The sequence below is a fragment of the Paroedura picta genome, chromosome 6 (assembly GCF_049243985.1).
Source record: "Paroedura picta isolate Pp20150507F chromosome 6, Ppicta_v3.0, whole genome shotgun sequence".
In the NCBI taxonomy this organism is placed as follows: Eukaryota; Metazoa; Chordata; class Lepidosauria; order Squamata; family Gekkonidae; genus Paroedura; species Paroedura picta.
The window spans coordinates 12601831-12618874 of NC_135374.1; the positions used below are offsets into that span (position 1 = coordinate 12601831).

Genomic DNA, 17044 nt, shown 5'->3' on the forward strand with positions numbered 1-17044 from the left:
TGTCGGTGGAATGAGTTCACAAATAAGAACGAATAAGAACTAATAGGGATTATGGAACAACAAACCAACATCAGCCTCCTGTAAAGAACACAGTTTTCATGTTCTGGATGAGCGGCTTGCCCCCCAACTGCATTCTCTGTTCTTACATGAGGAAATTTCTCACAAGTTCCTAAAGAAATCCCTTCACCTTCTCTGGTTCTTTTTCTTCAAGACTACCCATGGTTCCCAAGCCCATCTTTGGCCCAAACTCGGCCATGGCGCTGAGTGACCTCGGGCCAGTCACATGGTCTCAGGCAATTTTATTGAAGTTCTTGGATGCTTTAGGATGCTTTGGGCTGATCCTGCGTTGAGCAGGGGGTTGGACTAGATGGCCTATATGGCCCCTTCCAACTCTATGATTCTATGACATCTGGTGGGCCACAGTTTGCCCTCCCACGCAATAGAACAGGGGTCATCAACCCCCGGTCCGCGGCCCGGTGGCGGGCCACAAAGGCCACGGTATTGGGCCGCCGCCAGCCACGCTTGCCTTCCCCCGCCGGCAGCAAGAAGGAAGGGAAGAGGCAGGCGCAGCCGCCGGCATGGCGGTGACGCAAACGCTCATGCATGTTAGCGCCCCCTAGTGGCGAAAATGCACACACGCAGTTGCCGCGCATGTGCGTTAGCACCACCTGGTGGCGAAAACACGCGTGCGTGGCAATTGCGCGTGCGCGTTTTCGCAGCAGCCGGGCCGTCGGCTCTTCCCTCACTCCGGAGGCAGTCCCTGACCTGAGAAAGGTTGGGGACCGTTACAATAGAAGATAGAAGAGTGATGTAGGCTGCTTTGGTCCCCATTGGTCCCCCAAATAAATTAATTATGATCAGAACATGATGCATTATAGCAACTGGTTAGCACACCTTCCACAATTCAACCACATAAAGGTCTTCACACCTTGCATTATTCAACCATATAAAGGTCCCTCTTCTCCAGGTTACAAAACTGGAAGCCCTGGTTTTCTTTGAGGGATTTTGAGTCATCATTCAGACTGCATCCGGACCATGCATGCCAAGGCACACAAGAACACTATGTTCCAGTTAACTTTGGCAGGTGACTCTGGGCCTCCAGCTTACTTAATGTTCCAAGATCATGTTAGACCAGAAGAGCAACCGAAAATCTAATGAAGCAAACCTAAGAGAGGTTGGTAGAAATGTCATCAGTCAAGGAGACAACTCCCTGTCAATGTTCCTTTATTAGGTAGTTTAATCCAGGGATCCCCACGCTTTTTGAAAATGTGGGCACTGCTGGAAGTCTGACAGACGGTGGTGGGCATAATCACAAAATGGCTGCCACGGAAGGTGGAGCCAACCACAAAATGGCTGCCATGGGAGGTGGAGCCAACCACAGAATGGCTGTAATGGAAGGTGGAACCAACTACACAGAGCAAGCCCAAATGCAGGAAGAGTTAATGCATAAAAATACTTTCTGGCAACATTGGCTTTTAGGCAAGGATGGAAATAAGAGGATCGTATTTGTAAGGCTGGCACTTTATTGTTAAAGAACAACAACATTCCTGGGGGGGGGAATTAACACTGCAGGGACAACCACCACTGAAACAACGTTATTTTAATCTGCCCACGCAATCAAATCTCCAGTGGCACATGAGAAGCATTGCTAGATGAGGAGAGTCCTGTCTGATCAGGAAGGTCTGGGGTGCCAGACAAACCCCCATAAAAATTATGAACTGCAGTTTCTCATGGCCAGGGACAACTGATGGTTGTTTGTTTTGTGGGTTGGGGGTCTGATCATTTTAGTCCCTGATGTTTCGCCAATAACTATGCCTGACATCTTCAGAGGTAGGACATGGCAAGAGGTGAACCTCTCCATGCCAAAAGAGTGGAGTGAGTGAACAAGTGGGTAGCCATGTTGGTCTGCACAACAAAAATTGATTCCAATAGCACCTTTAAGACCAACAAAGATTTATTCAAGGCGTGAGCTTTTGAGAGCATGCACTCTTCTTCAGATTTGTTGTTGTTAGTCATGTCTGACCCATCGCAACCCAATGGGCAATGATCCTCCAGGCCTTCCTGCCCTCTACCATTCCCCAGAGTCCATTTAAGCTCGCACCAGACTACATGGAGCCTATGATCCTTGTTCCATCAGGCAGATGGACTAAAATGAAAACTCACTTGCCAAACCAGTTTAGAGTTCACGAATACCTGCCCGGGTCTGATATACATCTCAGTGAATCAGCTGACGGCTTAACAAGCTTATAGCTATTTGCCGAGAGACTACTGGGTAATGCTCTTGCAAACAATCAAAATATACAACAGGCTTAACGTCTTCAACAAACTGCAGCTTTGGAACCACAGGAGTTCCCTTGAGCTTGACTGAACAAGCAAGCAGGAGGAAGCAAATATGAATCAGTGAAACAAATTTACTTTTTGTTTTGGTCCAGATGGCACACGCTGATATGCCAAGGTGTTGGAAACAAACTGGGATCTCCTGTACGTAAATTACAGGGTTACACTGTAGGGGAAGGACGGAGAACGTAGCATTAGATATTTCTAGGTAATTTCTCCTTGCATCCTCAAATATATTAAAGACTTACATTCCACATTTTATCTCACCTCTCTCCTTAGGGTTGCCGGCTCTGCGTTGGGCAATATCTAGGGGTATAGTGGGGAGCCTGAGGAGTGTGGGGTTTGGGGAGGGGATGGACTTCCAAAGTGGCCATTTTCTCCAGCTGAGCCAATCTGTATCAGCAGCAGATCAGTTGCCGTCCCAGGAGAACTCCAGCCACCTCCTGGAGCTTGGTAACCATATGCCAATCCAGTTCAACATCTGATTTCCACTCGTGGCCAGTCAGATGCTAAAGGCAAGACCCTTAACAGGACAATCAGCTCCTTCCTCTGACTGTTCCCCAACATCTGGCTATTTGGTTTCTTTCCATCTAGTTCAACATCTGGTTTCCACTCATGGCCAGTCAGATGCTAAATGCAAGACACTTAATGGGACAACCAGCTCCTTAAACTGGCTCTGGTGCTGCTGGCCCCGCAAATCCTTAAACCATGGGTAGTCAACCTGTGGTCCTCCAGATGTTCATGGACTACAATTCCCATGAGCCCCTGCCAGCAAAGGCTGGCAGGGGCTCATGGGAATTGTAGTCCATGGAGAACTGGAGGACCACAGGTTGACTACCCCTGCATTAGACCATCAGTCCATCAAGACTAGTTACTCTCTCCTCAGGCTGGGATTGGCTCTCCAGGGTCTCAGGCAGAGGCCTTCCCCATTACCTCCTGCAGGGTCTTTTTTAACTGGAGTTGTCAGGGACAGAACCTGAGAGCTTCAACACGCAAAGCAGAGGTTCTTCCACTGAGGGATCATCTTAACCTTCCGTGAAAGAATGCTTAAATCCACACACAATATCTGAGGTCTCTACCAAGGGTTTGTGTTAGAGGCACATTTCTTGACATGACTTCACCACCCAAAAATGTGCATGGCACATTCCAGAATTTCGTAAACCCAAGGGTTCATCAACCATAGCTGGCAGACTAGCACTAACTCTCTTCTCCATGACCCATTATGCACGGGGGGGGATAACGCACATTTGGGGTGGAATGGCCGTGACTAAAATCACGGATAATGCACGGTGCCGGCTGCAACCGGCCGCAGCTTCGGTACATGCCGCCGAAAAAGCCGCGTTAGCGAAACACGGAAGAAAGCGCAGCTTCCGGGTGACCGGGGTGCAACCAGAAGTGGTGCCGGGATCGCCACGTGCATAATCGGTTACTCTGGGTTTTGCCGCCGTTGCGCCCTGTCCCGTGCATAAGCGGTGTGCGTCGCATCTTCCCCCTCTGCGTTTTCCATGTGACCCAAAATCGCTGGTTCGGCGGCCATGCATAATGGGCCCACGTCAGGCCCTGCGAGGAAAAGGTGGAAATATAGAAAGAAGGCTGACTCAGTAGAACAGCTTTTCTCTACTTTTCTCTTTCATCTGGCGATGAAGGATAATTCCAGGGAATCCCCAGGTTCCACATGGGGACTGACAGCCTTATAAACTCGGATTGCTACACACCACCATCTTTCCAGAGCACAACTCCATCCCCACCCTTCCAGGCAAGACTAAGAGATCCCGGCTGAGGAAGGACAGCTGAGGAAGGGCACTGTCATCTTAACGGGCGTGCAAATGATGTGCCCAGCTCTTCTTTCCATCTCAGGGTGCTTTGGGCTTAGCAGCTGGGCGTCCCGCCCTCTTTTCCTCCCCTGAGAGTCAGAGCCCCAGAGAAACCTGCATCGGTTTAGCAGCACCCACTCACACGACCGGAGTGGAAGAGGGGAGGGGGGCAAGGGGACCAGTTTGCAACTGAACAGCAAGACCCCGTGGCTAGGGGAGGAGGGGCTGTCTTCTTTGCTTCCCCTAAGCAGCAAAGCCAAGATGCTGTGCGAGCCAAATTACACCCCAAAAGCAAACATGCTCCTCTCCCCTCCCCTCCCCTTTCTTCCTCTGTGGCTGCGATCCTATGCAGGCAAGACAGCTCAGCTGCGACTCAGCGACTGTCACCTTCCCGTCCCCTTTGGCCACGCAGGCGTTGAACGAAAAGGCAGCCTCAGCTACCGAAATGGGTGCTGTTCGACAGCCGCCCCGTCTTGAAATGCGCATCCATTTTTTTGCAAGGAGATGCCGGCGTCAAAGAAGCGTGCTCTCTTTTTGCACTCAGATAACGCACTTTCAACGCACGTCAGAAGTCAATGTCCCTGCCCTGCCCTGCCCAGTAAAACCCAGCCGGAAAAGCTCATCGCCAGTGCATTTGTGCAAAGTGTGCGGAATGGGAAACCTAATGTATGCAAAGCGCCCATCCGCCCTTTTCTGCCCCTGCCAGGACCGAATGCAGCCGCTTCTGCAAGCTGCCCGGGAGATGCGGGGAAGGGGCCAAGCCGCCTCCTCTCCCCCCTTTCAAGATGGTTTGTCCGACTCCTGCCTGGGATACCGTAAACATAATGGGACGAACCATTCCCTTTCGAGGGGGGCGCAGAAGAAGGACCATGAGGACTTCCGCTCCCCCTTCCTCAATCTAACCCCCCTCCCTCAGCAGAGGGACTTCCCTCCCTCCCTACTGAGCGGGTCTCCCTTCAGGCCGCCTTGGAGCATCCCTTCCAGAGAACGGTACCTAATTCTTCTCTTGCCGCCGTCCTCATCTCTCGCTCTATGGTTCCCTCCGCTCGCCCTTCCGCCAATGTGGAGCCCGGGCGCCGAAAGGAGCGACTGCGCGTGCGCGGGATGCCGGCCAGGTTTCTATCTACCGGCGGAGTATACCATAGACGACAGGACCGGGTGCTAGAAGGGACCCGAGGGGGAGTCTTTGCTGGGGGCGGGGGGGGGGCGGTGGAGGACTTCTTTCTGGCTGGAAAGCTCTGCCCTGAAGGGTGTACTTTTGTTGCACGTGAGAATGCAGGCTCCTCTGCTCAAGGACCCTTGAATTGCCCTTGGTTTCTTAGAAAACGTGTCTCAACGCCTAGAGAAACTGTGTGCACAGTCTGAATTTGGAGTCCAGTGGCACCTTTAAGACCAACAAAGTTAAGGGGTGAGCTTTCGTGGGCATGCACACTTACTGTATCGGAGGAAGTGTGCATGCACACGAAAGCGCACACCTTAAATGTGTCGATCTTAAAGTTGCCCTTGGACTCAAATTTTGCTGTGCGACTTCAGACCAACACAGCTACTTGCTTGACTCTGTGCAGAGTGTGAAATACGGAAGGCAAAATTATTTTCCGGTGTATAGCCATGTTGGTCTGAGAACTTGAGGCCAATGGTACCTTTAGACCAACACGGTTTTATTCTAGGTGTGAGGTTTCAGGTGCATGCATGCTTCCACATGAAATAGGAGTCATCAGAGTGCAGAGATGAGGACAGATAAAATTAGCAGGAAGTTAGTAAATGGCATCATGAGGATATCCAACAAATATGCAGCATCATGAAGAGAAAAAAACAAACAAGCTGGTCATGAAGTGCCTATCCAGGAATACCCAATAGCAACTAACCAGTGTTATTTGGTAAACAACAATAAGAGATGCACAATATTCCTGGACACAAATTCCCTTTCATTTGAGGGGAGCCCCCAAATGTGTGTGTTAAAAGATCAAGTTTTTCTCCAATTGGTCCTTGCTATGAAATGCTCCCCGGTTAGGAAATCCTTTGCAGTAAACACACATTCCTACTATAGTTTCAGGTAAGTTGCAGTTTCCGGACCAGGGATACAGGCAGGTTTATTTTTCCCCAAAGCCTTGCAAATGGAAAGGCAGTATAAAAGGTGTTAGGTGGAGCCCATCTCCCTGCTATGCTAAGTTTCAACTTGCATGGAGCTTTCCAATGGGGGAAAGCACTCAGAAATTGCATCCTTGCTCATGTCGAGCAAACTTGCAAACTCCAGTATGGGAAATCGATAAAGGGTTGGTTTTTATACGCTGCTTTTCTCTACCAGAAGTCTTAAAGTGGCTTGCAATCGCTTTCCCTTTCCTCTCCCCACAACAGATACCCTGTGAGGCTCAGAGAGTCCTGATGCTACTACTCAGACAATCTGTGACAATCCCAAGGTCACCCAGCTGGCTGCATGTGGGGGAGCGGGGAATCAAACAGGGCTCGCAAGATTAGAAGCCACTGATCCTAAGCACTACGCCAAGCTGGATCTGGAGCAATGGTCTATCTGTTCGCTGGTGGTAATGCTGGGAGTACTCCAGGCACTGACAGGAAGTTGGGGACCCTACTGTAAGCAGGACCCCTTGTCAGGCCCCTTCCTGCTATTCTATCTAGGCTGGCCAGCTCTGGGTTGGGAAATAGCTGGAGACTTTAGGAGTGGAGCTGGCAGTAGGTGGGGACCCCTTAATAGTCGCCCATTCAAGTTATAGCCAGGGCCAACTCTGCTTAGCTTCTGAGCTCTGGCAAGATTGAGCTAGTCTGGCCATCTTGGTTAGGGTGGGCAATAGCTACAGCCCTGTTAAAGGAAGTCGGGTAACAGAGGTTTTGCCTGGAGAGCTACTGTCCGTCAGACTACACCGGGTCAGGTGTAACAATGGTCTGACTTGTATAAAGCCGTTTCATAGGGCAATGTGGGATAAGCTGTGAGCAAAGAGGTTCTGAGGTGTGCAGCCTCTGGATGGAAGAAGAGTAGGTTGGCATCATAGAGTTGGAAGGGACCATATCAGCCATCTAGTCCAACCCCCTGCTCAGTGCAGGATCACCCTAAAGCAGGGGTAGTCAAACTGCGGCCCTCCAGATGTCCATGGACTACAATTCCCACGAGCCCCTGCCAGCAAACACAATTTGACTACCCCTACCCTAAATCATCCAGGACAAGTAGCCGTCCAGCCGCTGCATGAAGATTGCCACTTAGGGGGAGCTCACCAGCTCCTTAGGCAGCCCACTGCACTGGAACTACTCTGACGGTGAAAAATATTTTCCTGATATCTAGCCAATATCGTTCAACACGTAGTTTAAACTAATTACTGCTGTCCTCTGCTGCCAACAGAAACCTACAATTGCCTTTCCTTCCTCTCCCTAGAACAGGCACCATGTGAGGTAGGTGGGGCTGAGAGAGTTCAGAAAGAACTTTGATTGACCCAAGGTCATCCAGCAGGCTTCATGTGGACAAGTGGGGAATCAAACCCAGTTCTCCAGATCAGAATCTGCCTCAGAAAGCCAGCTTGGTGTAGTGATCAGGAGTTGCTGACTCTAATCTGGCCACTGATAAAATGCCAGTCTTTTCACTTCAGGCTCTAAGCCAACTTCGTGTAGTGGTTAAGAGCGGCAGGTTCTAATCTGGCGAGCCAGGTTTGATTCCCCGCTTCCGCACATGCAGCCAGCTGGGCGACCTTGGGCTTCATAGCAGCAGTTTTCTCTCAGTCTAGCCCAGCCTTTCTTGCTGTTTTAACCATTCAGAAACCCCTGGAACATTCTTTGGTCTTCGAGAAACCCCAGAATTGGCGCAATCATGCAGAATAGGGTTGAGAAGCTCAGCTGCCATTTTGAGAGGCAGGGAGATTAATATGACCATATATGGCCATATCATTGTTGTTGTTTGTTTGTTTGAACTTATATCCTGCCACCCATGGCAAGTCATCTCGTGGCGGGTTACCTAATAACCACACAAAAAATACAATTCCCATTAAAAACCCATTAAAACCATCATCCATACAGTTTACAATTCATGGCAGTGATGGACACCCTCTCTCCCAACCGGTGCAGCTACTCAGGGTGCCAGGGGGATACTTAAGCCAACTACCACCAGCTGATGATCTAAGAATGTGGTGGCAATGTCTCCCTATTTTTTTAAGTATATAGACAATGTTTTAATTTCCACCCATTTGGGAAACCCTTCCAGGGCTGTCAAGAAAACCGGGCCTAGCCTAAACTTACAGGGCTGTTGTAAGACTAAAAGGGAAAAGAACATGACTGACAGGAGGAGAGGGGGAAAGAAAAGCACAACTGTTAAAACCCAAAACATATACAAGCTTCGTAAAATTTTAAAAAAAAGAGATTTCCTTCACCTTTTTTCCCTTTCCAGTTGACCTTTAGACCGATCCTTGCACAAGCACAAATGACATTCAGATGGAAAACGTGACCGGGAGGTTAATAAAAGCATAAAGGTTGCAGGACATGCATATGGTATGAAGCATTGGGAATGAAGCCATTTCCTAGCAAAATGTTAGGAATACTTTTTACCCACAGGTGTCCAGGAGAGTTAGGTTTTAACCCTTTGGAGTCAGAAGCAACTGAGGTGACTTCAGGCTGGATCTGAAGCTGACCAATTAACCAGTCTAATTAATGACAACTACCAAGTCCAGGTTCAGTGGGATTATAAGAAGAAATGTAGGTCCAAAGAAGTGATATAGTCCAAATCGCAGAAAGATGTGAGACTAGCATATAGCTTAAAAGGGCCTTGCAGCCCTTTGCAAGGAGAGAATAGTATTTTTGTAGCATTTATTTAAGTATATACAAGTTGAGCATTGAAGAGGAAGGATAGAGTCATCCTTAAAAGGTGGAGAGCCAGCGTGGTTTAGTGGTTAAGGCTTCTAATCTGGTGAGCCGGATTTGATTCCCCACTCCTCCTCCACATGCAGTCAGCTGGGTGACCTTGGGCTCATCACAGCCCTGATGGAGCTATTTTCACAGAGCAGTTCTCTTAAGAGTTCTCTCAGACACACCTGCCTCACAGGGCAGGGCCTCCAAAGATGACTGGAAAAAAATGAGAAGGTAGGTATGGGGAAAGGCCATGTTAAGTCCCAGGCCACACAGGTCTTTAAAGGTCCATACCAGCACCTTGAATTGAGCCTGGAGTAAATTGGAAGCCAATGTAGATAGAACAAGACCCGGACTAATATGGTCCCTACAATCCATTCCAGTCAATTCTTGGGCCACAACATTCTGGACCAACCGTACTTTCTGGACAGTCTTCAAGGGCAGCATCATGTTACAACACATTGCAGTAATCTAATTTGGTATTATTGGGACATGCACTGAAGTGGTTAGATCTATTCTGCCCAGGAAGGGCTGCAGCTGGCTCACCAGCCAAAGTGAGTGAAAGGCACCTCTGACCCAGGTCCAGGAGAACCCCCAGGCTGCAGCCTAAGAGACCTTCCTCCAACAAGAGAGCCCACAGAAAAAAACCATGTTGGAGAGAAGGTTCCTTAGGCTGGAAGAAAAACCTTCAGCAAGACAGAGCTTCACCTATAGAAAAGTGCATTACATCTAGGGTTGCTAGACCAGCCAGCAGGGGATAGGGGGTGAAGTTATTTAGAAACACATTGCACTGTAAGGAAGTATAACATACATGACAATGCAGAGTTAGGTTAAAAACCAACATTGTAAAAGCATTTTTTCCCCATAAGAACATAAGATGGCCCTTCCACTCCAATACTCTGTCACACAATGGCCAGAACCTAGTTGCCATCAAGAGGTCCACCAGTGGGGCCAGAACTCCAGAAGCTCTCCCACTGTGGCCCTCCAAGCATCAAGAAAACAGAATATCACTGGCCCAGACAGAGTGTTCCGTCTGTACCTTGTGGCTGATAGCCTCTCATGGACAACTGCTCCAGATGTTCATCCAGTCCCCTCTTGAAGCTGCCCACACTTATAGCCACTTCCTGTGGCAGTGAATTCCATATGTTAATGTCTCTGCAGGTGAAGATCTAAGCCTACTTCTCCTTAATTTCATTGAGTGCCCATGAGTTCTTGTATTGTGAGGAAGGGAGAAAGATCCTTTTGTTTGCTACCTTCTCTAACTCATGCATAATTTTGTAAACTTCTGTCGTCACTCCTCAATCATAACTTCTCCAAGCAAAAATATCGCGAACCTCTCTAACCTTTCTTCATAAATAAGTCTTCCATTTCCTTAATCATTTCAATTGCTCTTTTGTGCACCGTTTCCAAGGCTATAATATCTTTTCTGAGGTGCAGTGATACAAATTATGCACAGTTTTCCAAAGGAGGCAGCACCGCCAATTTCTATAGGGGGAATGATAATACTGGCTGATTTATTTTCAGTGGTCGTTAACCATGAAAAACCCTGGATATGCCTGGATCATTTTCTTTGTGTTATTCAGACCATTTATTTCTCCAAAATACCCAGCAGTCCTGCTGCATTTGCAATCTCACCACAAGGAAAATAGTATCACGTTTGGAGGAGTCAAACAGACAAGAAAACAATGTTCAGGGCATCAAATATTCTCATTAGTACTGAAATGGCAATGTTTCTAAGACTTCTGTTTGCCCATGTTGACTCAAACATGCACATGCAGCCAGCTGAGTGACCTTGGGCTCGCCACAGCACTGATAAAGTTGTTCTGACTGAGCAGTGATATCAGGGCTCTCTCAGCCTCCCCTCCCTCACAGGGTGTCTGTTGTGGGGAGAGGAAAGGAGATTGGAAGCTGCTTTGAGGCTCCTTTGGGTAGAGAAAAGCTGCATATAATAACCAACTCTTCTTCTTCTTCTTCTTCAGTAATATCAGGGCTCTCTCAGCCTCACCTCCCTCACAGGGTGTCTGTTGTAGGGAGAGGGAAGGCAAGGCAAATGTAAGCCACTATGAGCCTCCTTCGGGTAGAGAAAAGTGGCATAAAAGAACCAAATCTTCTTCTTCTTCTTCTTCTTCTTCTTCTTCTTCTTCTTCTTCTTCTTCTTCTTCTTCTTCTTCTTCTTCTTCTTCTTCTTCATATATGCACATACACTGTTTGATGCATAGCCATCCCATATGCTTTCTACATCCAAGAGGGGTGTCAGGTGAACTTGAAAGGTTTCTGCAGGATGGACACATTCACAAAAAGTTGCTCCTGTCTTGGACCCTCCCAACATGTCCGGACTGGGTCCAACATCCCATGTAGCCATTGTGTGGTCCTGCATACTAACTGTCTCAAAATTTCAAAAGTACCCATTAGATCATCAGAATTAGTGATCACTTCCATAAATTAATGATGTACTGTGTGAAGACATCCTTGCTTTTGTCTCCCCTAAATTTTCTGTCAGTCCATTGTGCCAAGCTCAAGTAATGTGAGAGAAGTTGTCTACATCTTATTGGAATATACACAGTCTCAAGAACTCACTTCCTCGGGAGGTTCTCCATCTTTGGAAATTTTAAAACAGAGGCTGGAGAGCCATCTGACGGAGAGGCTGATTCTATGAAGGCTCAAGGGGGTGGCAGGTTACAGTGGATGAGCGTGAGGGTTGTGAGTGTCCTGCATAGATGACCCAGGAGGTCCCTTCCAACTCTATTATTCTAAACATCCGTCTAAACATCTGGTAGAAGTTCCTGACAGTTACAGCAGTTTCTCAGTGGAACAGGCTTCCTCGGGAGGTGGTGGGTTCTCCATCTTTGGAGATTTTTAAACAGAGGTTGGAGAGCCTTCTGGCAGAGAGGCTGATTCTGTGAAGGCTCAAGGGGGTGGCAGGTTACAGGGTTGTGAGTGTCCTGCATGGTGTGGTAGGTTGGACTAGATGACCCAGGAGGTCCCTTCCAACTCTGTTATTCTTTGATTCTATAACTTGTAGCCTAACTCCACCCTCACATTTCTGGAGAAGATAACAGTAAACCCAGAGATGATCAAAACAATGAAACAACATTTTCCCTTAACAATATAGTTGTAGCCCTCATGTGAGAATATTATTGTTCTATGAAGGGACTCTCTGATTAAAAGCTGAATATTATTCTGCAGAGACTGGAAAATGGAGCTCTTCTACCAAGCTTTCGGTCACCAATGAAGCAACTCTACCAATCCAGACCCCAGAGGCCCCTCCCAACTATGGTCTGAAGATGAAAGAATTCAAATCACATTGCAGCAAACAATATGTTAAATGTTAAATATTCTATTGTTATGAATTCTGCCGTTTAAAATATTATATGTTCTCAATGACAATGTTCCTTGTACTGTACCATGAAAATTTTCACTGTAAACAGTCCTGAGCCACAAGGGAGGACAGTATATAAGAATGAATGAATGAATGAATGAATGAATGAATGAATGAATGAATGAATGAATGAATGAATGAATGAATGAAGTATTTTTCTGTTATGGATGGTGATGACCAGAAGACTCTCGCTTAAAGAAGCCCTAATGATTCACAATGCCTCGTGACAACTGATCAAATGGCACCACTGCTTATAAATGAAAAACACACTAGAGATCATGGATCTCCCCGTGATCCATTTGGTTTGCCCCTAGCTATTCATAGCCTTTCCTACAGGCACAAAACCCTGGGCCACCGGTTGCCAGAACATTTTCACAAAAAGCTGCACACCAATTCTTTCCGTATCATTTTGTTTGGTTTCCAAACACGTTCACTGAACCACCAGAATTGAACCCGTTTGCATAAAACTACTTCACCTTTTGCCCCAGCATATATTAACTGGACATATTTGAAGCCAAGCCTTAGCATGCCGATATAATGTATCATTCAATGAGAAAATAATGCTCCAGAACTCTCTCTGCCAGTGACAGCAAAAAATGTGTCAGAGGGTTCTTTTTCTCCATCCCGTTAAAGACATGTTCTCTGTAACGCACAGAACTCATTGCTCTTCTGCTGGAACCACGTCACTGGTGTGCCGGTTTGGTCCAAACTCAATGGAAGATGCTTGTTCTTACCTTCAAGGACGTTTAGGAACTGGGACCCCCTGTAGGAAGCTTCTTTGAAAGCACGCTTTATGCAGAGTCGGCTTGTTTCTTCAGCGGGTCTTCCGAATTCTTACGATAAACTGTGGGTGAGAGAGAAGAGGGTGAAAGTGTTGTTTTTTAATGAGGAACCAAAGCACGAAAAGATCTCTGTTTCCTGGTATAAGCAAGAAGCAAATGGTGTTCGTAAAATGGCTCCGGTCATGAAAAATTAGGCCTGACTTCTCTCTAGCAATGAGTTCCCATATTTGCAGCCCTAACGGTTGGGAAGGGTTGCTTCCTATCATCTCAACTGGCTCCGGGTACCAAAGGGAAGAAGGGCTCGGTCAGTGAGTAGCAAAATGTCTCTCAAAATTCCAAGTGAATCCAAGATGAAACATTGTTCACGTCTGTCTCCTTCAACACGTGCATCCCAAAGGGCACATTTTATATGTGTGTGTTTTCTATTATTTATAAAGAACAGGGATTTCTCCTTTCTTTCCTCCCCTAGCAGCTCCAGTTAACTGTACAATTAACAGAACAAAAATAGCATGATGTATTATGGTGAGGAAAATGATCATCCCCTGGGGTTAACCAAGGTATTCAGCCAAAATGCGGAACAGATTCCCACTTTTGCCTTTCTTTCTGAGTTTTTTCCTCTTCTGGCTTTCAGCCTTTGTGTCACATAGTGTTGGACTGGATGAGACATTGGCCTGATCCAATATAGCTTCACTTATGTTCTCCATGTGCCCCTAAGGCAAGCTTTCTCAACCAGAGTTTCATGAAACCCTGGGGTTTCTTGACAGCTGTGGAAGGGTTTCCTAAATAAGTGGGAGTTGATTTTTATATATTTTTTAAAACTTCTAAAATGACTGCATGAGAGTAAACAATGATTGTGTGATTCACCTCACAATTGTTTAAAAACTGGATGTCACTGAATTGAACAATCAGGAGGGGGGATACTGTATTATATGGGCTGCCACTGTCCCCCTCCCAGTCATTCTGTTGGAATTGCAATCAGCAAGTAAATTGGTGGTCAGCCTTAAAGGGCTGCTGTTAAACTGTTTAAGCAACTGAGCTCTATCTATGTGCTCACTAGTGACACCTAGTGGTCACTTTAAGGTTGCAGGGAATTCTGAGCCATGTGCTCTGGGATTCCTTTGTTTAAAGTGGACCTCCGCCTACTTCCTGCTTCTTCAGGAAGAATGTGCTTTGCTAAAACAAGGAGTGGACTCTGTTAGGCTCTGCTCTCTCCATCTGCTGATGTGTGGCCATGAAGTCTGTTTGCAGCCTAGCCATAGAGGCTTGCAATGTGCTGCTTTTATAACTAATTTTAAAGCTTTTATAGTCTGCTTCCGTGAAGAGATTGAAACAGATGAATACGATATATTTTGTAAATAATCTTCCCCAGTAAATATTACTCCCTTTTAAACCTCGAAGTTCTGTGAGTCGGGATCTGTGACTCATCCACAAAGGTAACTAACAACTGCATACTTTCAAAATGCTTCATTACTCTGCAGCTCTAATTCTCTGGAGGGATTCAGAACCAAGCCAAGCCCAAAAGTCCCAACATATTGCTATAACAATTTATGCAGAATTAATACAACAGAGTTTCCTGGAGAAAACTTGGGGGGGGGGGATTAAGTGCAGAGCGCATGCACAGCAAGCAGATTAAGTCATCCCAACACAAAATCAATGAAAACCTGGAGTAACCTATGTATGCAGACAAGGCCTTAGTCAAACTGCTAGATCTCGTGTTGTATACAATGTTGTTTCTCTTCACAATAAAACTATTTCATTCTTTTTAGCAGTCTGGTGATTCAAGCCTCTTTGCACTTTTAAACTCTGCCATCGCATTCAGCAGCATCCTATTCCGGAAAGCCATCAAGAGGGTCAGCAGGGTCTCACTTAATGTGCTATTTTGTAGTTGCATATAATTATGATGTGTCATATTTTTTTTTAAACATGGCAGGTGCCAAATTAGACTGCCTAACCACATTTTGTTTAAACAGCTGTTGTTTTGGTCTGAAATGGTCACCCTCAGATGTGAAGATATATGAAAATAGTTCTAACCCATTTTCAAACCTCTACACGCATTTACTGTCACATTTTCACATTTGTCTAATGAGGACTAGAAACTTACAACTTGATTCTGGGTGCATGAACTCAGAAGGGAGGCAGTTCATTGGAACTTACTTAGGTAGGGGGCAGAATTACAACTGATCTCCAGTTTTTATTCCCTGCTTTTCACTGCCTGAAGGAGTCTCTCAAAGCGGCTTACAATCACCTTCCCTTCCTCTTCCCATAACAGACACGCTGCGAGGCAGGTGAGGCTGAGAGAGCTCTGACAGGACAGCTCTGGGAGGATAACACTATCAGTGCTGTGACAAGCCCAAGGTCACCTAGTTGGCTACATGTGGAGGAATGGGGAATCAAACCCAGCTCGCCAGATTAGAAGATGCCACTCTTAACCACTGCACCACACTGGCTCAGTTCCCCTGGAGAAAATGACAGCCGGGGGGGGGGGCTCTGTGGTATTCTAACCTGCTCAGGTAGGCCCCTCGCCATCCCAGACCCCTAGCTCCACCCCCAAACCTCCAGGAATTTCCCAATTCAGAGCTGGCAACCCTAGTGATCTCTCACACTTCCTGTTGCACTATTTGACCTGCACTTCCTCACACGCATGAATGTGTATGCATACACCCTACCTATCTGCTTTTCTGGAATCAGTGAACCAGGGGCACAAGGAACCAGCGAATCACAGCTCCACTCCTTCCGGCCCTTATCCAGCTAGGAAATAAGACACGGCCACAAGGGCCTCTGTGACATCACAGGATACCACCTCCTCCGGAAGCCCTTATGACATCACTGTTGTATATGCAGACTAGGGAACCCTGACAATTGTTTATTGCCACAAGAGAGGTGCAATAAAACGGGCAGAGAGCAGAAGCAAGAACTGTGTTTCCACTCAGAAACAGCCCAGTGGTCTTCCTTGCCAAATGGAGGAAATGCCCTTCAAAGAGCTCTACGCTCCGCCACCACCAACTGGCTAAGGATCCCTGACCTTAAAGAAACGTGCCTGGCCTTGACCAGGGCCAGAGCCTTCTCTGTCCTGGTCCCCACCTGGTGGAATGAGCTCCCACAAGAGATCAGGGCCCTGACATAGCTAAAACAGTTCCGCAGGGCCTGCAAAAGGGAGCTCTTCCACCAGGCATTTGGTTGGGACCAGGCGTAACCAGCAACATCTGCAGGGCCCTGCTCCCTCCCCCCCCCCAGAAATCCATCAATGTGTTCAGCTCCAGGACCTGTTTGCCCTGTTACCGCTGTCACAATGATCAGTTAGTAGTATTAATGTTATGGTTATGTATAGGTTATGGATTGTTCTTGTCTTGTTTTCTATGTTTTATGTAAAGCGCCCTGAGCCTCCGGAGAGGATGGTATATAAATGTAATAATTAAAATAAATAAACAACCAGATTGGGGCTAGGGAGATGCAGGTTGTAGATAATATTGAAAGGGTACAGAGGAGAGCGACGAGGATGATCCGGGGCCAGGGGACCAAGCCCTATGAAGATAAGTTGAGGGACTTGGGAATGTTCAGCCTGGAGAAAGGGAGGTTGAGAGGGGACATGATAGCCCTCTTTAAGTATTTGAAAGGTTGTCACTTGGAGGAGGGCAGGATGCTGTTCCCATTGGCTGCAGAGGAGAGGACACGCAGTAATGGGTTTAAACTGCAAGTACAACAATATAGGTTAGATATCAGGAAAAAAAATTAAACAGAGTAGTTCAGCAGTGGGATAAACTGCCTAAGGAGGTGATGAGCTCCCCCTCACTGGCAGTCTTCAAGCAAAGGTTGGATGCACACTTTTCTTGGATGCTTTAGGATGCTTTGGGCTGATCCTGCATTGAGCTAGGTTGGACTAGATGGCCTCTATG

General features: G+C 47.1%; 1 protein-coding gene across 5 annotated transcripts in view; it reads right to left on the bottom strand.

The window, feature by feature from the left end:
• The window catches only part of SLC36A4 (solute carrier family 36 member 4), a 94795-nt gene that overhangs the window by 63639 nt on the left and 14112 nt on the right, over positions 1-17044 (bottom strand). The window contains exons 1-2 of one of the 5 annotated variants that reach the window (XM_077341438.1): positions 15818-15937; positions 13104-13213 (exon numbers count right to left, since the gene is read on the bottom strand). Coding sequence is in view for 1 of the 5 variants with exons in the window: in XM_077341437.1 (XP_077197552.1) it covers positions 5146-5173 (28 nt within the window). In the remaining 4 variants the exon portion in view is untranslated. Of the gene's footprint in view, positions 1-2415; positions 2504-2604; positions 2963-5145; positions 5247-13103; positions 13214-15817; positions 15938-17044 lie in introns of those variants that run through there. The other 4 variants (XM_077341440.1, XM_077341441.1, XM_077341439.1 and 1 more) reach the window with 4 other exon arrangements.